Source organism: Cebus imitator, unplaced genomic scaffold (genome assembly GCF_001604975.1).
Source record: "Cebus imitator isolate Cc_AM_T3 unplaced genomic scaffold, Cebus_imitator-1.0 Scaffold237, whole genome shotgun sequence".
In the NCBI taxonomy this organism is placed as follows: Eukaryota; Metazoa; Chordata; class Mammalia; order Primates; family Cebidae; genus Cebus; species Cebus imitator.
Genome location: NW_016107552.1, coordinates 3,728,936 through 3,753,802, shown reverse-complemented (window position 1 = coordinate 3,753,802; position 24,867 = coordinate 3,728,936). Strand labels below are relative to the sequence as shown.

Genomic DNA, 24,867 nt, shown 5'->3' with positions numbered 1-24,867 from the left:
CCGGCCTGGCCGCCCACCTGACGCTGAGCAGGGCGCCAGCCCGGCCTGGGCATGGGGGCGCCGCACCCCGCCGCCGGCCGATTTCCTCCGCGGGGGCGCTGGGGAAACCACAGCCTACGGGCTTCCTGCTGCGCCTGGCGCGCCGAGGCTGGGGGCGGCCGCCAGAGCCCACCCAGGGAAGACTGAGCAAAAGCGCAGCAAAGTGGAGAGCCAGGCGGGCAGCGGAGGCGGTCACGCAGTCCGGCCCGGGCCCCGGCCCCGACTCCAGCCCCCACCCTTACCCCCACCCCTGACAAGTTCCTACCCGCCGGCTCCGCCGTGGCATCTGTGCAATGGAGCTAGGGCGGGCACCGGGCCATGGCCGCGGAGGCTCGGTCGCTCGCTCGCTCGCGGCGGGCCGGGGCGGGGCAGGCGCAGCCGGACGGGGCGCCGGCACTAGCCTGGAAGCAGGCCCAGGAGCGCAACTGACTTTTGCCGGCCAATCCTCTGGGGTTCCCTGGTCTGGCCGCCAGTAGCAGGCTGCAGACCACTGTTGGGCAAAGCGGGTGCAGCCCTCACTGCAGGAAGCTGTGGGCCCTCAGAGAGCACGGTGTAGGGGTGGTCAGGAGTGTAGCAGGCTGGGATGGCAGTGGCCAACTGTGTGTGTGGGTTATCCTTGCTCTGCAGGCGGTGCCTATGTGAATGGCGCCCCCTGGAGTTGTGCCAGTAGTGCCCTGTGGCAGGCAGAGGTGTAGGTGTGTGGGGGAAACGACTGGCCACAGCCGAGCTATCCTTGCTGTTTCAGTTGGGCAGGGAGCGGGGAGTGAAGACCCCTGGAGTAATGTCCTCAGGGTAGAGGGCAGAAAAGACATGCCACGGTAAGTATGGGCTTTACAGCTGGAAGGGGCCTCACTTTCCAGCTGGGCTGTGAGGCCTAGAGCGAAAGAAAGCGCTGGGTTTGAGGGGTAGGGTTGGGAGTGGTAGGCTGGGCGGAAGCCAGGCAGCTCGCAGGACACCCCTTCGCCTAGCCTCTGCATTCCAAGAATAGCAGCAGTACCCCATCCCCAGGACATGAGCAGCTTTGTAGAGCTAAGGGAGGGTTGCACTCCTGCCTGGAAGCGGGTACTGTACCCTGCTTCAGATGAGGAACAGGCACAGAATGGGAGGGTCTCACTCACAGCATCCGGCCATGCCCCAGCACTCACAGCTCCAGTGTGTACACTGCATCTTCCTGATTTCCCATGAGGGTAGGGTGCACTGGGGCAGTCTACCAACTCTGGCTGTTCCTCCTGCTCCAGCTGAGGGGAGGCCAAGGAAAGGCAGGGGTGGGCCAGGCTGCCTGGGCTAGATGAGAGAGATGCTGCCTCAAGCCTTGGCTTACCCACCCCCCACCCTGTTCCCCTATGAGCTTCTCTCTTATCACATAGCCCTGTTTTTCCCTTCACAGACACCCAGGGGCCTCAGACCTACTTGGCCCCTATCCTAGTGACATCTCTCTGAGCTGGCTGGTTTCTACCTGGCCTACCCCCGGGCTGGCTCCTGGAGCCAGCATTCTGAGGCTTACTCTGTGCCCCTTCCAGGCAGCCGTAATCTAAGGCAGCCCCAGGTCCCTCCTGCCCCTTCAGCCTGGGTAATACCACATTCTCTTCCCTCCTTCCCTCTCCAGGGGGAGCTCAGAGGCAATGCCTCAGCATCCTCTCGAGGAATACTGCTCCCTGCCAGGCACTGGACTTGCTACTGGGGACATGGAGGAAGCAGGCTGGTGTTCCCAGAGGTTATTCATATGCAGCAAAGTCTCAATGAGCACAAGTCACCTCAAGGCTGTGTGAGGATAAGGGACTCCTCGCCATGGTCAGGGTCTTAAGCAAGAAGTTCGAAATCTGCATGCTGTTCAAGCCACAACAGCCCCTTGCCATATACATTCATATAGTCATTTCACAGACGCACATAGGGAAAAGTTCAGAAAGGTTGGACACTGATGCAGTCACACAGCAATAAGGCCGCTATGGCTGGGATCTGGCTCCACAGCTAGTTGGGCCACTCCTCCCAGTTGTCCATAGGGCGGGAGCAGACACGAGGACTGGGTGCCAAAGTGACACTCACACCTTGCATAGCTCATGACCTTACTGCATACCTTATCTACTTCCTGTAAGATCAAGTTGGACCAAAGGAGGCTGAGAACATGTGCTCTTCACACCCAAGCCAGGAAGAAACTGTGTTGTCTCTGTTGAGTGCGTGGCTCCCTGGAAACTAGTCCCCTGCATCCCAGAGGCCTCCAGGTCCATCATGGGCCACACCTAGCTCTTCCTCAGCACCCATGCCTTCCCACACACAGAGTAGGCTGGATGGGTGCTTTCTCAGACACACTGCCACAGAAGGGGTCTGCAGGTACCATTCCACCTACCAGCACAGATGACGACACTGAGGCTCAGTGAGCTGGGCAGCTTGGGGTGCTAGTGCCTGGCTATCACAGCAGGAGGGAGTCCTGTGGTGGAAGAGGGGAGCTCAGGGCTTCTATGCTAAGTCTCTGCAGTGTAAAACCTCTGGGGAGACTTCCTTGGGAGAATGTTGTTCCCAGCTGGGCTCCAAGGCCCTGTGGCTTCCAGCCTCCTTGGTCTCACTCCCAGCACTACACGATGCCCTGCACTCTGTGCCTTCATCTGTGCCAGCCCTCTCCAAAACCCCACGAGATGGATACCACCATGTCTGACAGGTAAAAACACTCAGGCTCTGTGCATGGAGGTTCCTCACCAAGCTGAGCCTTATCCTGTCACCCTTACCCCCAACGAAGTGCTTGTGTATATACCAAGAGGTAACTTGGAGTGTCATATGATAGTGTTATGACAATCAGAGGCTGGTGAGCCTGCCTGCCCCAATCCTTGAGGATTCTTTGGGATCAAAGAGCTGTGCTTTCTGGCACTGTTAGCACCCTATATGCAGGAGAGCCCTGCGGGTCCTCATTAACCACAAAGCAGCTGGATGTCCAGGACACAAGCCTCTGACCACTGCCCCAGAGAGAGAACTGCTTAACCACCTCAAGACCACCCCTGAAGGCCTGTGAAGCTACAGCTCTCTGCCAAACTCATGGGCCCAGGAGACCAGGCCACCCCAGCCATGCTCACCCATAGGCCAGCAGGAGCCTGCTTAAGTGGTCATATCCTCCTTGGAAATATGTGCTTGGCCTTTGGCTCACGTGGCTGGTCCAGGTAAGTACCTTCACACCCCCATCCTAGTGGTGGTGGGCTTCTGGTCCTGCAAATCCAAGGCCCAGAGCTAGGCTGCTGCCAAAGGTGCTGTCAGCTGAGCTGCCCAGGGGACCTCATAGCCCTAGTGGCATACTATAGCCATCCCTTCCAAGACCTGAACGGATGCAGACCTGTAGATTTCTCCTGGCTTTTTTTTTTTTTTTTAAGACGGAGTCTCTCTCTGTCACCCAGACTGGAGCGCAGTGGTGCGATCTCGGCTTACTGCAACCTCTGTCTTCTGGGTTCGAGCAATTCTTCTGCCTCAGCTGCCTAAGTACCTGGGATTACAGGTGCACACCACCATGGCCAGCTAATTTTTGTATTTTTAGTAGAGATGGGGTCTTACCATGTTAGCCAGGCTGGTCTTGAACACCTAATCTCAAATGATCCACCCGCCTCAGCCTCCGAAAGTGCTGGGATTACAGGCATGAGCCATCGTGCCTGGTCCTGGCTCCTTTCTTGCTGTGACAAGAATATTCCTCAGCGTTAACAGTTCCAGTTCTCAGCCTGGGAGCATTGAGGCTTCCAGTTGGTTTGGAGGCACAAGGCCTTGCCGCTGCTTACCTGCCTCCCTGCTGTGGGACACTGGCTCTGTGTGAGCTGTGTGTGGCAGTTTTTCTACCTAGAGTGTGAACAGTGCTGAGCCTTACAGTTCCATGTCAGCCAGTTTCTTCTCCTTTCACCAATGGCCAAGACAGAGTGAAATGCGTTTCTCCTCCCTAGGCCCTCAGAACCCCAAAAACCATGTTGTCCAGATGCCTGCAGCCCCACTTGATTCTTGTAGGCTAGAGTTTCTGATGTCATTGAGTCCAACTGCTCTGCCTGTGTAAGCCATGAGTGAGGATACAGAGATAGGGAAGAGAGAAATGACCTTTCCAGGTCAGTCACAGCAGGGATCGACTCAAGGATCCCTGTCCCTCAGTCTGGAGCTGCCTCTATCTCAGTGGACAGCTGTGCCTGGATCACGCACACATCCACGGGGACAGCACATGCGGTACCTGGTGTGTACAGGGCTGTCGTTGCTACCAGTGCCCTACCAAAGGGGAAAAGATGCCCCAAGACGGCTGTGCCCACAGTCCCCTGTCACCAGGAGGCAGAGCTGGGATCTCAGTCACGAATGCCAGGGCTCTTGTGGACAGGCAGTGACCCAGCCACAGCCTGGGGGACTGAATGGAGGAGGGATGGGCCACTGGAGGGAGGCGAGGATGACAGGGGCCTGGGACAGACAGGAGAATGAGAAAGGCAAAGGGTACATAGCCAGTGCATGCAAAGGGGGTGCATGTGGCAGTGGGTACCATATCTGGGTGAGGACCTCTGTGGAAAGAGAGGGGTTGCAGGGGATCTGGAGAACAGGTAGGGCAGAGAAGACTAGCTAGCAGGCTCCAAGCCCTCTTGATGTGAGCTAAGGCCCAAAGTGTGATCCGATGGAATCAAGAGCCTCCCTGAGGCAATAGGATGCTTACACTAGGCCCCTCTGAGCCCCACCCCCACCTTGCTGCCCAGGCTTTTAGAATAGCCCACTCTTTGGAAGACTGCTGAGCTGCTTCTGTTTCATCTCAGGAGGTGAACCCGAATCTTAGAAAAGCCACATTGGACACACATATGGAGAAAAGTAGGACAGTCGATCCATCTTCTGACCCCTGATCCCTAAAAAATGGCCTTTGTGGGCTAGTGGGGATCTGGCTCCTCTGGCTAGGCTGCAAGGTAGGGAAGGTCATGGGGAAGCAATGGGGGCAGGGAGCATTCCTTGGGATCAAACTGGTTTCAGGCCATGAATGGTGGCAGTGGCCATGGTCTGTGCCAGGTGTCCTCCCTGGATGCCCTGCACAGGATCTTTGTACAGGAAGGGGGCTGAGCTGAACGGGTAGTAGGAACAGGCACTCTGGTGGCATGGGTTAGCTTGACCATGAGCCAGAGGTGAAGTCCTAGGCAGAGCTGGTACCTCCAAGGGCATTCGGGTTCCCAAGCAGGCTTACATCCCACTACCTCTTACAGCCTCATGACAGCTATAGGGAGAAATCCTTCAATCCCCTGTGCTGCCTCAGAGCAGGGCTCAGTCCAGATCTCCAGAGCTACCCCCAAACCAGAGGGACAGATTTGAGATATGACCAGAAAGACTTGACCTAAGCATAGCACTCCTCCATTACGGCACCAAGGCCTCCCACCCTTTCTGTGAGGAGGGGACGGGGGTCCATCTGCCAGGAATAGAGTCACTGATTCAGAGCAGCTCTACACTGACACGATGCTCCCACTGGAGAATAGCAGAATTTAGCCTAGGTCTAGCTCCAAACCCAGTGCTCTTCCACCAGCGGAGCCAGACGTGCCTCTGATTATCTGTGTCCAAAACATATCCTCTTAGCCAATAGGGAGTGAGGTCTTCTCAATCCCACCTCAGCCTCAGTCTCTCTAGGCCTGCACTCTAAGCTATGTAGCCCACTGTTCTCAGAGTTCCTTCCAGGAGCCACAGCACGCTGGCCTCCACACCCCGAGGTGGTTTCACTGCCTAGGACAGAGCCGGCCTGCTGATGGTGATGGTAGACAGCCCTTCAGGAATGGCCTAAGGTGCCCTCCCCACTGCGGCCTCCATCCAACCCATGAGCGACCCTCATGCTGCACAGTACTTCTCTTGGTTTTCCCTCCTGGAATGGCTTCTTCTGAGTCTGTCTGACAATCTGGCCAACTGCAAGGTCAGTGCAGGCCTCCAGGAGGGCTCCCGAGCACACTTGCTGAGGACTGGCAGCCACCTCTTTCCTGTACCTCCAGTGGCCTGAGACTCAAACAGTAGTACACTCAGGGCACCTGCTAAGAACTGGAAGTGGTGCTCATACCCAGCCTCACAAAAAGTAAAGCTAAGGACAGTGGGCTCCCAGCTAGTTGGAGCCCTCCCTCTTACCACTGTTCCCTGAAGCACAGGTATCTCGTGTCTCCCAGGAGAGGAGTGCCTCATCTGTAGCCCTTGGGAGCCAGCCTTCTGTGTCAAAGACCTCCACAGCAAAGCCTCTTTCAGCACTCCACACCCCTGAGGCAGGGCCAGGTTCTTTCCCCATCAGGCCCAGGCCTCATGTGCCTGCCTGGCTGGGCTGGGCCGTGTGGAGTCTGGGCCTAAGCCGAGGCATGGCCTGGAGTCCAAGACTCCTTCACCCCTCCTCTGAATACAGCCAGGTAGGCTCCTCCCTAGAAATAAAGCTCAGAGCTGGACCTATGGTGGCCAGTTCCTGCTGTGTTCTCTCTCTAGTCTTGGGTTCCCAATAGCAGGCTCTGAGCAGTCTAAACAGATGATTCAATATCCCTCTGCAGCAAGGGAGTTTGGAGAACTCTATGGAGTCTGTGTTCAGTGATGGGGTGGGGTCCATGGGGAAGAGCTATGAAGCTCTACCTGCTCTGACCTAACTTAATCCTAGACTACTTATTCATATTTGGAGATCAGCATTTCAAATCTTGTGTTTTGAATCAACTGAATACCTGCAATTTCTTCATGTGGCCTTCTCAATTGGCCCTGATCCATCTCACCTTCTCCTCCACTGACCTCAGTGGGCCCTGTCTGCAGCCTGTGTGCCTTTATCCACAGTCCTTTTCCCTATCACAACTCCCCTGGACAAAATGGCAGTGTTGTGTGCTGGGCACGCCCTGGGGGCCTGTGGCAGTAGCTTGCTTTCCCAGAGTGTTCTCACATGACCCTCCCCATAACTCTAAGAGGTGGGTCTGGTCAACCCCACTTTGCAGATAAAGAAACTGAGGCTCACAAACACTGGCCAGCTTGCTCAAAGCTACTCAGGTGGGGAGTGGGGCCTGAGGCTGGCTAGAGTGATCTTTCCTGGGCTCACAGGTGAGTACAGGATACTGTCACAGAGGCCTGTGTGTGAGGGAGTCCTTGGCCTGTTCCTCCTGGTCCCTAGGAGCACTTGTCTGCTACAGCCTGTCATCATGGTAACAAGGCACCAAGCTCTGCTTTTGGATTTCAATCCCAATGCAGCTCTCTCAGAAGCAACTTGGTCAAACTTTCCAAATAGGAAAAAAGTTATGCGTGGGTCGGGGGAAGGCGGAGGGAGAAAAGAGGGAAGAGAAAGGGAGAGAGGACAAATTCCCAGACTGAAGCCACCCCAGAAAGGAGGCCTGGCCACTGAGCTAAGGGTTGACTCCTCTGGGATGGCAGCTGGTGGCAGGGCAGAGGAGAGCCCATGGCCTCTGCTGGACTCACACCCCTCCTGTGCAGGAGCCTCGGCTGCAGGGGGGTGCAGCCAGAGCGGGTGGGGCCTGGCCCTTCCTGCCTCTGCTGGAACAGCTGCCCTTTCATCTGTTTTCCATTTGGGCATGAGAGAAAGGGTTCTTTTGGAAAAAGGACTGGAAAACCATTGACCTCATCCCACTGGCCCACCTTTGGAGATGGAGAAACTAAGGTCAAAGGGTCCGAGACCCAGAAGTCACAGCAGGACTAAACTCTGAGGGCAGGGCAGTGTCCACCCCTGGAGCGGGCACACAGGGATGATCGGAGGATTATGCTGGACTCAGACCAGGTTCTGTGGTCTTCAGAGCCCCTCCTGCTGTCCGTAAACCCCAGCCACACCTACTGAGGCTCCTGGCACACAGAGCAACCCCAGTGATATGCACAGCAAAGGATGGGAGCCCTCAGGACCGCCTGTGCCCTTTAACCCTGGGACTCAAAAGTCAGCCAGGGCCCCTAGAGAGCTTTGGGTAGCCCCAGGCTCTTGGCTGCCATGAGAATGAATCATAAGCTAAACCTGGTTGCGCTGCCATAAGGACACACTCTTCTGTTGGAGCAACTCCAACAGTGCCCATCTCTGGGCCACGGGAGGTACCACCTGGCCCCATTGCTTAGACTTCTGTGGGCAGTAGCCATGTGAAGTGAGCACCCAGTGGTCTGTGGGCTGAGAGGACAGTGTAGTGGTGGCGCTGCCAAGTCTTCTCACAAGAGGGAAGCTTCTAACAGCAAACTCCTCTTCCTTTTGGCCCCCAAATGGGGTGCTTGCAGCCCTGCTCCTGCCAGGTCCTATAGGCTCCCGTGGCCACAGCCCTCCCTCAGCCTCTTCCTGCCTGCTCACACCCAGACTCTGCCTTTGCCTGGGCTGTCCTGAGTGTGAGTGTGCCACCTGCTCAGCCTACTTTCCAAAGCCTTGCTGAAGGCCCCACACCTCTGCCTGAAAGTGTACCTCTCCCTGGGCCTAGATCAGTGTCCTAGGAGGACAAACCATGTAGAGCATGAAGCTCTGCCCAAGCTGAGGGTGCCACACACAGGCCTGAGAAAGATGTGGCTAGGGCCAGGCACACTGGCATATGCCTGTAATCCCAGCAGTTTGGGAGGCTAGAGCAGAAGTATGGCTTGAGCCCAGGAGTTTGAAACCAGTCTGGGCAACATAATGAGACCTGTCCCTACGAAAAAATAAAAAAATTAGCTGGGTCTGGTGGTGCATGTCTGTAGCCCCAGCTACTTGGGAGACTAGGGCAGGAGGATCATTTGAGCATGGGAGGTTGAGACTTCAGTGAGCTGTGATGACGCATGCCACTGCACTTCAGCCTGGGTGACACAGTAAAGCCCTGTCTCAAAAAAAAAAGGAGGGAAGGAGAGGAGCAAAAAGAAGGGAGGGAGGGAGGTGCTCTGAAAAACAACTTGCGGTGGGAAATGAAGTTCATGCTGAAAAATGCTCTTCTATTCAGGAATGCTAAACAGCGAGCTCCTGACTGAATACCCAGGGCAGCTGGGGGCAGAGGGGGCTGTGGGCTGAGGTGGTGGATGTATATACAAACACTGCCATCCCACTAGGGAAAAAATAGCAGCTGCTTATGAGAGGCTGGGCAGAAACTCCGGCATGGAGGCTGGCCCATGGGACATGGGTTCCCAGTCTGGGCTCTGCCACTTATTGGCTATACGACCTTAGGCAAGTCATGAGTGCGCTGTCTGCAGGGATTTCTGTACCTCCTTGCAGGATGGTCGTGGGGATTCCGTGGGATCATGAATGCTAAGGGCTTACGCAGATCATCTTCCTCTGCCCAAGCATCCTGGCTTTGCCACAATTTTGAATCCATATCTAGAGATGAAAACTGTCTCCAGATAGCCAGAAAATAATTTTCCAGGGATGGTGGTCTAAAGGCTGCTTACGTTTGATTTTTTAAAAAAATTCTAACTGTGAATGCCGGCGGCTTGGCTTGTGCTGTGGTCCTGTCAGGGCAGGGGCCTGGGCAACCTGTGGCCTTGTCCCCACCACTCCTCTGTGTGTACTTCCTCCTACTGGTGAGGACACGCTGCATCTCCTCAGGCAGGAAGCACCCCCTCTTCACCTGCTACATCTTAGGCTCACCCCTCCCCAAACAGGGCAGCCTTCAGCACCTGTTACAGGCTGAACATGGGGGCTGTGCAAGCCGGAAGCTGTGAAGTTCCATAAAGCTTACAGAGCCCAGGATGTGGGAAGGAAGGAAAGCTTGGGGATAAGCTCAGAATCCACACAAGTTTGCTAACTCTTTTAAGACTCTTAAAAACAGGACCTTTTTTCCCTGGAGAACTTGAAGTGTTTCTTTTGTTTACTCTACTTGTGCAACTGGCCCATAGATCATCTCAGCAATGCTAAAAATAGTGCTAGTGCAGCAATTCCTACTATAGCCAAGTAGCTCATATTTCCTCAATTTAAACTTTTTTCTTTCTTTTCTGTCCTCTGATTCCCACTGTTACATGACTGGGTTTCCTTTAATCCTCTGACAGTCGCAAGGGCTGCTGCACACCTCAGTTAATCCTAGTGATGGAGGAGGTACTCAGGGAGGCCAGGTGACCTGCTTAGGTCACAGCCAAGGGCAGGGCCAGAAGCAGAAGCCCAGCCCGTTTCCTCACCAGCCAGGATCATGGTGATATCCCAGGAAAAGCTACAGTCAATCCCAATTTCTTCTGAAAGCCAGATGGTGTTGGCATATTAGGAATAAAGACTACCCTTGGGGAAAGAGTGGGATAATAAGCAGTGCCCTCCCATCCTAGCACGGCCTTGCGTGGCATCTCTACTGTGTGGCATCCTCCAGGGAGGACACTGCATCCTGGCACCATGTCCATTGGAGGACAGAGCATGCACACAGACCCAGGGCCACATGCCTGGCATACCAGGCAGGGACACATGAGACAATGGATCTGAGCATCAGAGCACCAGGGTCGAGCACCAGGCCCTCCAAGCCTACCTCTTCGGCCCTCTTGTACTCCCCTTCCCCTTATCCCATCAGTCCATAGGCAGTCTGGGTCTTGGATCCGAACACCTAAATCCTGGCTCAGGTGGGAACTTGCTGTGTGTCTGTCTTGGTTTCTTAATTTGTGAGGCAGGGACGATGGCACTACTACACCTCATGAATTATGAGAATTCAGCAAGCCATTGTGTGTAGAAAGAAGCATTGCACACAGCACTCTGGAGCCCTGAGGAACGGTAGGTTGGCAGTGCTCCTGCTGCCTCTGCCCCAGTCCGGCCCCTCCAGTGCATTCATGGCAACTAGTGTGACACCTGGAAGACGCTCCTCCCCTCAGCTCCCCTTCCTTTGTGAGAAAGACCACACTCTGTACCTGGTCGAGGAAGACAGGGTCCAGTGGTGGCCAGCCAGCCACCCACCCCTGCATACAGCATGTGACTCTGCGAGACCCTCCCTGGTGGCATGCGGCATCATCTGTGCCCCACACTGTGCCCCATGCTGCATCCTCTGCTCAGAAGCCTGGTCCTACTGTCCTTCACAGGCATGTTCTCTAATGTCTCTCTCCTATCTTTCTCACACTGTCTGCTCACTTTCAGGTGATGGGGTCTGTGCTCCAGGAGGGGCAGGGACTTATTCAGGCCTGTCTCCAAAAGTACATGTGCAGAAGTGACTCCCACAGGGGCTCAGGGAGGACCCAACACTAGCCCGAGGAAGCTAGCTGCAGGCAGGGCTGAGGATGAGTTTGGGGAAGGCTGGGCTGTGCAGCCACACTGAGCACAGCAACACCTGGCAGGAAAGCCTTGACTGGAAATGGACCCCACCAACAGTCTGAACAGGGCTAGGATGGCCTTGAGGGAGAGGTGGGCAAGAGAGGCAACAGAATGCCAGATGAGGTACAAAGAGGGAAGTCAAGGTATAGAGGGATTTACTTGTAGTTTCTACAAACTGAGGCCAGTGCAGTCCAGCTGCCCCTGTGCCCATGGTCTCCCGTCTACCACAGGCCTTCCCAAAAGCCATTGTGAGCTCTGGTTCCATGGCTGCTGGATCATGTGCCCTGTTTACCTGATCATCTCCCCCAGGGACCTGGGCACCCCTCAAGAGTGGGCCTCTCTAACAGCCATTAGGTCACCAAGGGCTGGGCAGAGTGCTTCACCACCAGGAGGTCTCAGCCCTGCTCTCCGATGGTGAATGCAAGGGAGGGACAAGCGACTCCACCTCCTGGAGGGGCAAAGAGGAGCAAGGACATAGTATGACACTCTTGCTGTCTCTTCCCATCACATGTCCACAGCAGACATCACTGCTGGAACAGAGAGCTTAGATGTGGCCTCTGAATTTCCAATGACAGTGGTTAAGAGTGCAGGCCTCGGATTTGGACAGACCTCAAATGGCAGCCTGGCCACTTGCTAGCTTGTGATCTTGGGCCATTCCCTAGGCTTCTGCACCTTATTCAAAGGGACACAATTGCATCAGGCTCCCATGGGGCCCTGGCCCACTGTGTCAGAAATACTAGCAATTGCTGCTGCAGAAGACAAGCACTTGACAAACATCCCTTTGGCAGCATTCTCTCCTGGCACCCAGAGCAGCCAAGCCAGTTGGGGAGTGGCCCTGACAAGGCCTGAAAATGGCCATGAGCACTGCTATCCAAGGGGAGGAGCCAGGCCTCTGATGGCCCAGGGGGAAGAGGGTAGAAAAGGGCTTTTGGTTTTCCCAGCCTGCAGAGCCTATTGGTAACAATTTCTCCATCTGTGCAATGAGAATGATAATAGTACCTAAGCCTCACGGACATGTTATGTCACCTAAGGAGGTACCCCTGGTCAAGCCCTCAGTGAGTGCTGGTCCTGCTCGCTACTGTGGGCTGCTACTCTCTGCCAGGCCCAGCTGCTGTGGCACTGCAGGCAGGGTAGCAGCCTCTATTGTCACTGCTGCCAGCCTTAGGAGCCCCATCCCGGGATAGGCCTGGAGGCTACCAAGGAAAAGTGGTACAACCCAGCTAGCCAGCCAGTTGGAGCCACACCAAACAGGCCTGGGGGCTCAAGCTAGCAGACAGTGTTCCCAGGGATTCCCAAGGGAATCCCTGCCCAATGCCACAGGCTAGCACTGGTCCCTCCCAACCTGGAATCCCAGCCTCACCTCCTATGGTGGGGCTAGATGCCCACACCCCCCTGCCTACTGCTTCCTTATTCCATCCTCCCCATCCAGCCAATGGGCCATTCAGGTAACATTCCTGCCCGGGACAGGTGGGCCAATCCCGGTGCAGGAACCAGGGGGCCCCTGACTTTCCTCACTCCCTCCTGACTTGAGGCTGCCAGCCACAACGCATGGGCTTCTACATTACACGTATTGAAGGACGCATCCCTCCTCCAGCACAGACTGGTGATGGGACCATGGCCAAGTCACTTTACTTCCTGGCACTTCTTTGAAAGGTGACTACTAATCCAGCCTTGCAGGCTGGCCTGTGGACCTGTGCCCTTGTTGACAACACAGCTGGCCCAGGGCCTGGCACATGGCAGGTATTATGCTCCTTGAAGTGTGGGCAAAGGGACAAGCAGTGGCGGCATGAAAACTGGTCACAACTGGTCCTGAGTGGGGAGAAGGTAATATGGGACTGACGTGGGGGAAGGAGTGAGGCTATTACAAACCAGCTCTTACTATCCCCATGCTCCCTGGCCCTGATCAGAGAGGGCAGGCAGGAACACCCTATATGGACAATCTTGGGCCTTGTTTACCCACTGGGAGGCAACTCAGATCTGCTGGTGGCCTGAGGTGGTGTGGGACACAAGGAATTGAGTGGAGACCAACACTTCTTCCCTAGGTTGTGCTTTGGTCTTCACTGATGCCTGCCTGCAATAGGTTCTTGGGCTGGCATCTAGGGGCAGGGGCTGACCACAGGCCCACCACGCATGGTATCTCTTACAAGCCAGAGGGATGGAGGAAGAGAAAGGGCAAGTCAGTCTGGGGCTGGTGAGGGAGGTGATGCCAGATCTGGCCCTGCAACAGGAGGCAGATGTCTCAGGCAGAGATCCTGGGGCCTGACCACAGCTGGGTTCCTGGGTGACTGAGCCAGGATAGATCTGTTTCCCTTGCTCTGGGGCTGCTGATTCCGTTATTTGTGCTAGGGAATTCTTGAGGATGAGAGGAATTCAGTCACTAGGCACTCCCTTCCTGCTCAGCTAGGGGAGGTTTTGGGAGGGCAGTGGCAATGCTGTCCTAGATGAGGTCCCTGTCTTGGGGTACCCAGGTCTGCTGGGCTCCCACAGCTTCCTTCTGGACTACCGGCTCTCTCTGAGGAGAGAGGCACTGGCTGAGACCTGTCCTGGAAGGTGGGTCCACTGTACCCACCCATAACACACACCTTGCATCTGCTCACTGGGTGCAGGGAGGGGGTTACACAACCAACTGGTGGCAAATTAAAGTAGAATGGGCATGACTGATTCTTGATGAGAAGGATAGTACCAGGGGCTTTGGAGACTTTCTCTCCTTTTCCCCAAGTCTGGCAGGTGTGGAGTACCAGAAATTGGGTGGGAACCAATACTCAATTCCTGATGCCCAACCAGCGGGGGTCCTTCGTCCTACTAGACCACATCAAGGCCTTCAGTGAGCATTCAGGCTCCAGAGCCGGGACAGCACAGAGCATAAATGCTTTCAAGAAACAAAGACAGGTCATGATGACTGTACCTCTCATCAGTTTAAGCAACAAAGTCAGGACAAACAGAACCACTGATGGTGGTCACCAAGTAGGAGAGAGCATAGCAGACCCTGGGCAGACAAAACTGGCCATGGGCAGGGGGGAAGGGCTCAGCCTCCCCAGTCACCTGGGAGACACACACTGAAACCATCCAGGGTTTCTTGTTATACCCCACAGATTGGCCAAAATGAAAGTCATCTGTGGTTCTGAGGGCTGGGAGGGGGTGGGGCAACATCTGGTGGGAGGGCATCTGACCTGGCTCTGCGGAAACACCTGGCCAGGTGTGGAAGTACTTGGCAGTGGGGGCCTGTCTCCTGCTTGGACAACTTCCAAGCATTTGTCCTGGAGTCCCTGGCATAGGTGAGAAAGGAGATCAGAGAAAGCAGCATTCTTTTTGTAATAGTGGAAAACCAAAAGCCATCTATCCGCTGAGAAGAGGGGAGGCAGACCACCAGGACAGCCAAACAGTGGAGCGCTATGCAGCAGTGACCAAGAAGAGGGAGCTTGACCAGCATCCACAGGCACCAATGACTGGGCCAGGCTTCACAGAAACAGGCCTGTGTGGTGGGTGTGACAGCTAAGGCCACCGTCTGAATCTCAGCCTACTCCATTCAAGTCAGGGCAGGGCCTTGAGCTTATGGAGGCCCCAGTCAGGTGTGAGTTGGAGCTCCTCCTGCTTCCTGCTTCAGTTGCATCCTAGCACTGGCCTCCAAGATCCCAAGGCCTCCAGGCAGGCTCATCTCTGGTCCTAAAGGTGAGTTGTGTGGCACGTCAAGAGTGCAATGATGGCTCTCATCCACCTGTCAGGACCACTCTGCCTATGGGTAGCCATGCCTTGTGAGAGGCTGAGTAAGAGGTGGAGTGGCTGGATGTTGTGCCTGCCTGTGCCCAAAGTCTATGGTCTTCTCAGTGATCCCAGGGCCTGGGGGCTGTCCACCTGAGCAGCAGCAGGAGTAGCTGCAGGGGAGACATCACACTCAGGGTGGCCACAGTAGGCCAGCACCTCCCTTCCACTGTCACACTCAGGCCACCACTGCTGCCTGCTCCACACACTCTCAGAAGCAGGAGGCAGTGCCAGCCTGGCCCCGAGCTTCCTTTGCTTCTTTCAGAGGCTGCAAACTGGGTTGAAACAAGAAAAAACTCTGCCTGCTAAAATAAGCAAACATTTTGGGGAAGGAAGGAGAACCATCTCTGGCTTGGTTACTATGGGAACGTTTCTGAATCAACTACAAGATAGGGAGAGAAGTTAACCCTGGACAAAGCAGCCTGGCTGTGGCCCACGCAGGCAGGCCTGCCTGCCCAGAGGTATGCATACCTGCACAGGAAATCCCAGAAGCTTCTGGGCACCCAGACACAAACCCTCAGCCTCCCTGGTGTGGGCAGCCACCCCAGCAGCACCTACCACCTAGCTTGGTGCCTGCTTACTTGGTCTCCTCTGCCCAGGGAAGGGCAGTGTATGGAACAGTGAGACCTGAGACACGCCAAGTTCATACCTCCCTCACTCCTCCTCATGTTCAGCCACAGTGCTGAGCCCTGCTACACATCCATCTGTGTTGCTATGGGGGCTAGCCAGTGGTGGGGTAGGCCCCATGTATAAGGAGTTCCTGTCAGCAAAGCTGATGCAGGAACCCAAGGTTCCATTCACTCAATCATTTGCACCCATCCCTTTCTCTGGCCCCTTACACTCCCCAGGAAGTTTCTGTCAGCAGCACGGCCTAAAGAGTTCCCCCGAGGGTGCCTCTGATCCTAGCCTTCCTCTCCTGCCTGCTTCCTGGCTGAGCAGCACTGCACCCTGCATGGAAGGTCCCAGCTCCCTGTCCCTCTCACATGCCCTGTAGCATCTGAGAAGACATGCAGACAGTGCTCTACTGTCAGCCTTGAGCATCCTGTGGCCAGGGCCAAGGCTCTCCTTGTCTCCTAAAACATCCAGCACTGGCTGATCCAGGAGAATGAGCTTGGAAACCAACTGCTGAGGGGAAAGGGATGAATGGAATTAATCCATAAATATTCATGTGAGTACATCCTCTGGGCTAAGCTAGACCAGACCAGGGGACTTAAAGAGGAACACAGCAACAGCACAAAGACACACAAACCAGGAGGCTGTAAGAGCAAACACTGGGCCCACACATATGTCCACCCAAGGAGACTGGGCAGCAGCTGCAGAGAGCAAGGTGACCTCAACTTCTCACATGGAAACTTCTCTAAGACTTGGTGTCATGGAAAAAGCAAAGTTGCTAAAAAGCACACATGCACACACACACACACACACACACACCTTTTTTTTTTTTTTTTTATGGAGTCTTGCTCTGTCACACAGGGTGGAGTGCAGTAGCTCGATCTCGGCTCATTACAACCTTTGCCACCCGGGTTGAAGCAATTCTCCTGCCTCAGCCTCCTGACTAGCTGGGACTATAGGCATGTGCCATGATGCCTGCCTAATTTTGTATTTTTGTAGAGACAGGGTTTTGCCAGGCTGGTCTCGAACTCCTGACCTCAGGTGATGCGCCCGCCTCTGCCTCCCAAAGTGCTGGGATTACCGGTGTGAGCCACTGTGCCCACCACACAGGTACATTTTTAAAAGCTGTATGACAAATCTGTTTTTGTATACACAGACCCAGAAAAAGAGAACAGCCTGGCTGATCACAGAAGCACCTCTGAGAAGGGCACAGTACCTAGGGGTGGGCAAACAAAGGTATGTGGACTCTGTGTCTCTGAATGTAGGCAATGAAAATGTGGTCCTATATGACTGTGATATTATGATATACATGACAGATATATATATATATGTTTGTTCATCCATGGTTCCTGGCTCCTAACTCCCATAGCCCTTGTTACTGTAAACAGGATCTCTTTTTCTGACCTTCTCCTGCCCTCCTTTCCACTTGCCTAAGACAGGACTCTAATTTGATTGTGGGTCATAAGACCTTCATTCCAGAGAGAGTCCTGCCTCATCCTGGAGGAAGGAATGCTGCAGAGAGGGAAAGAAGAATCTGAACAGATAGGCCTTGTTGGGTTTAGATCATAATCTTTTTGTCCAATAACTTTTTGACATAGTTGTACATGCTTCAATCATGCCTATGAAGTCTCCATAAAAGGCAAAAGAGGAAGGGTTCCTGAGCTTCCAGATAACTAAACACTTGGAAGTTCCTGGGGGGTGGCATGCCTGAAGAGGGCATGGAAGCCCCATGGCCTTCCCCTATCCTCCTGTAATATCCTTTACAATAAACTGGGAAATTACTTCCCTGCGTTCTGTGAGCCACTTCAGCAAATTAACCAAACCAAAAGAAGGGGTTGTAGGAACATCAACTTGAAGCCAGTCAGTCAGACATTTTGGAGGCCCAGACTTGTGACTGGTGTCTGAAGCAGGGGATGTTTTGAGGACTGATCCTCAACCTGTGGGATCTGATACCATCTCCAGGTGTTGAAATTGAGCCTGGGCAATACAGCAAGACTCCACCTCTGCAAAAACTAAAAAAAAATTAGCTGGGCATGGTGGTTCATGTCTGTAGTCCCAGCTATTTGGGAGGCTGAGGTAGGGCCCCCAAGGGCCTAGGTGACAGAGCATGATGCTGTCTCTTAAAAAAAAAAGATAGTGTTGGAATTTAATTCAATTAGAGGATACCCGGCTGGCGTCTACTACAGAATTGACTGCTTATTTGTTGGTGGAAAAAAATCCCCCCCCATTGGTCACAGAAGTCTTCTGTCTGTGTTGACTGTTGTGTTGGTGTGAGAACAGAGGAAAAGGGGTTTGAGTTTTTCTTAAACTACAACACTCTCACAATTTTCAAAAATTGTCATTAAAAAATAACAGAAGGGCCCCCCACCCAAGCTCTAAGGATAAGGAGATGAGCAGCACAAAGGCTGGGTAATGTGGATGGCCCAGGACAGTGGGGTTGAGAGGGATGAAGATCAGGATGTTGATGTCCCTAGCCTCAACCTCTCTTCATCTCCTCTCAAGGACCAGCCCCCAACTGCCACCTTTGTCTCCCCCTGGACTAAGCAGTAAACTCCAGTGCAGGCTAGAAGGGAGGTAAGCCAATCTGCTCATCCCAACCTACAGGCCATCTTCCAGAGACACGGCCCCATTCCAGCAGAGTCAGCTGAGGGCTGCCCTAAATGCTCTTTCATAAACACGTTAGCATGCAGTTTCCCCAGACTTGGGAATATGCCAGACAGACTCATGTGCTGAGAGCATTCAGGAATTGCCCAGCATTTCTTGATGCTGGACACCAGGCATACAGCTCAAGGAGCATAAAGAGCCCACATCTATCTCTAAAGAGAAGAGGTAAGAAAGCAGAGGAGGACAGAGGCCCAAAAGGGTGGTAAAAGCAGAGGTCACTGGGAAGCATGGAGGAATGAATGACTGTTCTGGAAGAGGCAAAACCACCCAAAACTCCCAGTCCGGGCTGGGGTGGCCCTGATCTTCAGGAACTTCCAGCTGCAGGAATGGCATTGCCCATGTACCAGGCCTACATGGGGCTGTACCAGCCTTCCCTCCCACAGGCACACAGCTTCAGACTGCTTTTCTACAAGACTCATCTTGGAAGGTCCCAGAAACTAAGGAGGAGATGCAGGGAGTGAGCCTAACAGGAAAGGGGCCTGGAGCATGTGGCTGCCAGCTTGGATGCACTCTGGGGGGCAGGCATCTGGGGGGCCAGCTTTCCTAGCTTTATCATTAGAAAGGCTGAGTGCTTCCCCTATGAGGAAGACATGGAAGTTGAGTCTCTCCTTCCAATATCACTGCATAGTCTTTAAGGGCAAAGCAACAAAAGGGGAGAGAGGAAAAGAGGGAGGGAGGGAAACTATATTCTTAAGTACCTAGCATGTGCCAGATCCTGTGTTAGGGATATTATCCCATTATCTAACTTGATTCCTACAGTTATGCTTCAAGGCAGGTAATAGAAGCCCACTATCAAGGAGAGGGACCCAGTACAGGGAAATTAAGCAACTTGTCTAGCTCTAACTTTAGTCTATCAACTGCAGAAAAACAGATTTGCAAACACTGACAAAGCGTTCATTTTTTCAATTTTTATAAAGAGTTATTATTAATCAATAGGAAAAGGACCAGTATTCCACTAGAACATGAAGGATATGAACTTCTTCTGCATAGAAGTTAAAATTAACATAATGTTACAGTCAAGGCAGTGCTTCATAGGTGAAGCACTGAGCCGTTCTCTCTCTGTCTCTCTCTTTGTGTGTGTGTGTGTGTGAGATACATTGTTTATAGTAAAAAAGACTAGAACTAATCTAAGTGTCTATCAATAAGGGATGGTCAGTCAAGTACAATGGCTCAGGCCTATAATCCCAGCACTTTGGGAGGCTGAGGCAGGCAGATCACTTGAGGCCAGGAGTTCGAGACCAGCCTGGCCAATATGGTGAAACCCTGTCTCTACTAAAACAAAAAAACAAAAAACAAAACAAAACAGAAATTAGCTGGGTGTGGTGGCACGGGCCTGTAGTCACAGCTACTTGCAAGGCTGAGGCAAGACAATTGCTTGAACCCAGGAAGCAGAGGTTGCAGTGACCCAAGATTGCGCCACTGCCCTCAAGCCTGGGTGAGAGTGTGAGACTCTGTGTCAAAAAATAAATAAAATAAGGGATTGTTAGGTAAACTGTGGGGCATACTTATGTTGGGAGTACTATGCAGCTATCAAAAAGAACCAGTGAGTTCTAATAGTATTTCCAAGAGACACTGTTAGAGATATTGTTAAGTAAAAAAATACAAGAGGCGGCAGTGTATGCACTTCTGCCTTTTGTGCACATCTATATGCACTAACTTGTAAATGAGCAGATGCCCTCTAGAAGGACACACATGGAACAAGAAACAGTTTTTGCTGTGGGGAAGTGGCTGTGGCCAGGGCATGCAGGTGAGAGGGTACCTTTCTTTTGTGGCAAATCCCTTGTATCATGTAGATTGATTACTAATGACAACTACTATTTGTCTATAAACTACCAAAACATAGAGTGTGGGCAGATGCAGAGCTTTCAGGATCTGGAGCTCCTACTCTGACCCCAGAAGACCACATCCTGGGAGAGGAGGAGCCATGGACCCAGACATTCCCACCAGCTGTCTAGCTCTCAGTGGGGACCTGCCTGCCCACGTACCCTGAGAATTGGCCTGTTACGCCCCTCCAGACCTGAAACCTGCCCTCCTCAGCTCCTGTTCAGGCCAATTCTGCTCTTCAGTTTCTCCATGAGTAAGAGGGGATCAAGAAAAATACAGAAGAAACCAAAGCTCAGAGAGGATGTAAGACCTGCCAAAGTCACCCAGCTGGGAGCTGGCCATGCTGGAAGGGGTGGTGGAGGATAGGTAAGGACTTGGAGGTAGGGGAAAGGGAGGGGCCAGCTGTCTCCATGCAGGGCAGAGGAAATGCGGGAGGGTAGGTCCAGATGGGGTATCAAGAGGAACAGATGTAGCCTTAGGGATGATGGGAAGGCAGGCCTAGGCGATTGGCCCTGCCCTGCTCAAGGAGTTAAGTCCCCACCTCACATGGACTATCAGGGCTGAAGTGTGCTGCAAGCCCAATACTGGTCACTTTTTTTCTCTTTTTTTGAGATGGAGTCTTACTCTGTCACCCAGGCTGGAGTACAACGTTACGATCTCAGCTCACTACAACCTCCGCTTCCCGGGTTCAAGCAATTCTCCTGCCTCATCCTCCCGAGTAGCTGGGATTACAGGCGCCCGCCACCAAGCCCAGCTAGTTTTTATATTTTAGTAGGGATGGGGTTTCACCATGTTGGCCAGACTGGTCTCGAACTCCTGATCTCAGGTGATTCACTTGCCTCGACCTCCCAAAGTGCTGGGATTATAGGCATGAGCCACAGCACCCGGCCACACTTGTTTTTTAAGCAGTCAGAATTTCTTACGTGCTTGAGATCAAAGGAGGAGCTGCTCCAGCAGGAGCAGGAACCTGGGTCTGCACCCCTGTCATCACTGCCTATGTGACCCCAGAAGACCTGGGGCTTTGGAGAACATACCAAGCTCATCCATGCCTTTCCCCACAGGAGGGGGCAGTGACTTGCCAGAAGTCGCTCAGCAATCACAGCCCCACACCGAGTCTGGCACACTCTCGACTGTACCACCCTGCCTGCCCTCTGAGGATGCTGCAAACCTGAGGCCCTGGGAACACCCACCCAGGAGGTCAATTCATGCGCCTTCAGTGAAAAGCAGTGGCAACAAGCAGTCTTGGAAATCAACAAGGCAAAGTACTCACGTTGAAGAAATTGGTCTTGTTCCTCTCGCAGAAGAGCCCCTGTGCCGGCATGTGCTGCAGTTGTTGCCACGGGATACTGCTGCCTAGCAACACGTCGCGGGCCCACTGGAGGTTCTGGGGAAACAAGAAGTAGGTTGAAGTGAGTGTGTGGGCTGCTCAGGGCGCCCACAGGGAAGGCAGGCGGTCCCCTCCTTCCTGGCTGCATGGCAAACCACGATGAGCAGCAGCTCCTGCAGACATCAGTTCCACAGTTCCAGGTGGCTCTGGCCGTGGGCTTTGATCATGAGGCTGTGGGATGCATTTTCGGAACTGATCTCTTGCCCAGCACCACTGAATTCAGAGTGCAGTCTTTGACTGCCCAAGGTGGGGACTGACAGGGACCCCAGGCCTGACCAACCCTACAAACCTGCCACATGGACCTAGTACCTGCCTTCTGTCAGGGGCCCCCACTAGCCTAAATATTGCAGCCCTGACTTGTCAGGAATCAGTAGCATCTCTTATTCATGACCAGTGGTATAGCTGCCTTAGGCTTGGAGGGCTGGGCTCTGGCCACAGTGCTCAGGTTGGTGATCTCTGGGCAATGAGCCTCTTGGTGGAATCCAGGCCCAGGGGAGATGGTGTAGGGTAAGAGGGTGGGCGTGGGCCTGGCTGCCTCAGCCTTCTCTGGGGCCTTCTCACTGACCCATACAGCAGGTCTTCCCATCAGCTGCTTGGCCAGCCACTCTTCCCTCTCTGGTCTTCACCACAGTAGCCACGCACCTTGCAGTGGCCATCTTGCTCCACCTCAGGACCATGCTGTCCTACAGGGAAAGGGCTGGCAATGGGCAGAGCTGGGCTTGGCACCTGGGACTGCACAATGCCAGATCCTCTACGCTTTCCACAGCACTCATCATCCTGGCCAATCTGTCCCCTCCCGCTCAGGTCCCTTGCTCGCCTTTCCCAGCACTGGGCGCAGGCCTTCATCACCTTGCATTCCAGCTGCTCTGAAAGCCCTCTCACTTCTTGGCATGCAAGCTTGGCCCACCTGCTCCCATTCTGCCCGCTGCTGGCCAGGCTGAGCATACCGAACCATTCCCTTAATCATCATGAGGCAAAAGTGCAAATCCAGCTCCCTGACTCACTGACTTGTGGGACCCATGCTAGCTTGCCTCTAAGCCTTTGCTCCTATCTGTGCACTGAGGGCTACCCTTCTGCCCCCACCAGGCTGCTGTGGGGACTGAGGGCTGCACCCCAGCATTGGGCAGGGTCCTGTGGCTTTGTATAGGAGGCTCCATTCACTGTGAGCTTCCTGTCTGCTGAGGGACCCCTGCCTGCTCCTCTCTGAGAGACAGGCAGAGGAGGGAGCAACCTGGGCAGCAGGAGGGTCCTCAGACCCCGGAGGCAGGCTCCCAATTGAAAGCAGAGGCCATTTTGCTCATACTAACAGAAAACAGTAAAATACCCAGTCCTGATCTTCAATTTCTGAGCTTCGGCACCCTAGGAGGAACAACTTGTAGTTTACTTTCAAATGTCCCCAGCAGCTCATGCCTGTCACCCCAACACTTTGGGAGGCTAAGGTGGGTGGATCATGAGCAGGAGATCGAGACCAGCCTGGCCAACATGGTGAAATCTCATCTCTACTAAAAATACAAAAATTAGTCTGGTGTGGTGATGCAGGCCTGTACTCCCAGCTACTCAGGAGGCCGAGGCAGAAGAATTACTTGAACCTGGGAGGTGGAGGTTGCAGTGAACCGAGACTGTGCCACTGCACTCCAGCCTGGGTGACAAGAGAGAGACTCTTGTCTTAAAAAAAAAAAAAAAAAGTTCCCAGCGATGCCTAGCAGCCACACTTTGAAGAGCCTGCTTCCTGGGCCAGTCATTCAGAAGCTTCCTGAGGCTGGTTCCAAGTTCTCACATAATGCTTCCCACCTCTGCACCCCACCCTACCTTACCCCAGGTCATAAGCCCCTGCTCCACAGCAGGTCCAAGGAGGGAGGGTCAGCTGCAGAAAAACTGAGTACAGGGTGGGGAGAATGGGGTGGTGGGTTCAGAATGGAATGCTTCATGAAAAGGAAAAAAACCAAAGATTAGCTCAAGTGAGTAGAGCAGGGCTCCAAGCGGAAGACTCGGGTCTCGGGAAGCCCAGGAGAAGGGCTTACAATCTGCATTAGTGCTCAGCCATGACCCACTGGTTCAGTGACACTTGGTTCAGTCTTTCCCAAAAGAGATCTGAGAGGCTCAGCCCGGGTAGGTGTCCATCCTGGTCTAATCAACCATAGATAGACTCAATAATGTGATATGGGACACTGCACTTTTTTTTTTTTTTGGAGACAGTCTTAATAACCCAGGCTGGAGTACAATGGCATGCTCTCAGCTCACTGAAACCTCCACGTCCTGGGTTAAAGCAATTTTCTTGCCTCTGCCTCCTAAGTAGATGAGACTACAGGTGCCCACCACCATGCCTGGCTAATTTCTTTATTTTTCGTAGAGATGGGGTTTCACCATGTTGCCCAGGCTGTTCTCGAACTCCTGACCTCCAATGATCCACCAGCCTTGGCCTCCCAAAGAGTCGGGATTACAGGCATGAGACATTGCACGTGGCCTGTCACCTGCACTTCTGATATCACAGGTAAACATATCTGACCATGGAGGTAGGCTGCAAAGGAGACCTACCTTTCACCCAGTCTGAGAAGGTAAGGGAGGCTCTGGGAGAAGGTAATACCTGGGCTGTGGTTTGCACAAGGCTGTTATGGGGATAAGGGACTCACTGAGTCAAGTGCCTAGACACCTGGGACAGCCACGGCCCAGCCAAGGAGGTGGGGGGATCAGATTTGGCGGCCCATAAGGCCAGTGGGGAGCCAGGGGGCTATCAGGCAGGGAGTAAGTTCTATGATCATAGGCGGCAAGGCCCAAAACAGAGGCAGGCCGCCTAGGGGACTGAGTCTGTGCATACCCTTCCTCTCCTCTATGGCCCTGGTCTCAATGCTGTGGCAAACCATTCCTCCAGCTGTGACTCCATGATCCAGGGCATAGGCTTGGCCTGAGAAAAGTTACCCAAGAGTCATGAACCCAAAGCTGCTTCTGAGGCTCCTCAGGAACTTGGAAACGTGTCCAGAAGACCTCTTTAAGTAGCAGCACTTGAGGCCAGGGGGAGGAGATGGGAGAGCCTGGCTTGAAGAAGCATCTCCAGTAGCCCTCATTTTCCTAAGAATACCAAGAAAGTAAAGTCTCCACAAAGAGTTCCTTCTGGCTGGGACACAAGAGAAAGCACTGGGACCAGGGTGGAGAGAGGTGGAGAGAGTCACAGAGATTCTGCTTCCCTGCCCAGCTGCCTTGTTGCAGGACCTGTGGCTATGGGACAGGAATGAACATTCCTCTTTGGTTTGTTTTCAACACTCTACCTGCACCTAGCCAGTCTGTGCCCCAGATTGGAGCAGAAAGGGAGAAGGCAGTGGGAGAGGTTTCTGGGGCAAAGTGTGCAGAAAACTCTAGCCTGTCAAACCCAACCTGGTTTATAAATTAGCTTCCTGCAGACCTGGCCACTGTGCATGGGTACAGAGTGTGTTTTTCCAGCTGTCTCCCAGGCCCACCA

The 24,867-nt window shown here is 53.7% G+C and overlaps 1 protein-coding gene across 6 annotated transcripts in view; it reads right to left on the bottom strand.

The window, feature by feature from the left end:
- The window catches only part of CABIN1 (calcineurin binding protein 1), a 158,821-nt gene that overhangs the window by 24,539 nt on the left and 109,415 nt on the right, over nucleotides 1-24,867 (bottom strand). For all 6 annotated transcript variants that reach the window (XM_017498113.1, XM_037727702.1, XM_017498114.2 and 3 more), the window contains one exon: nucleotides 21,297-21,410. In XM_017498113.1, the coding sequence (XP_017353602.1) occupies nucleotides 21,297-21,410 (114 nt within the window). The remainder of the gene's footprint in view (nucleotides 1-21,296; nucleotides 21,411-24,867) is intronic.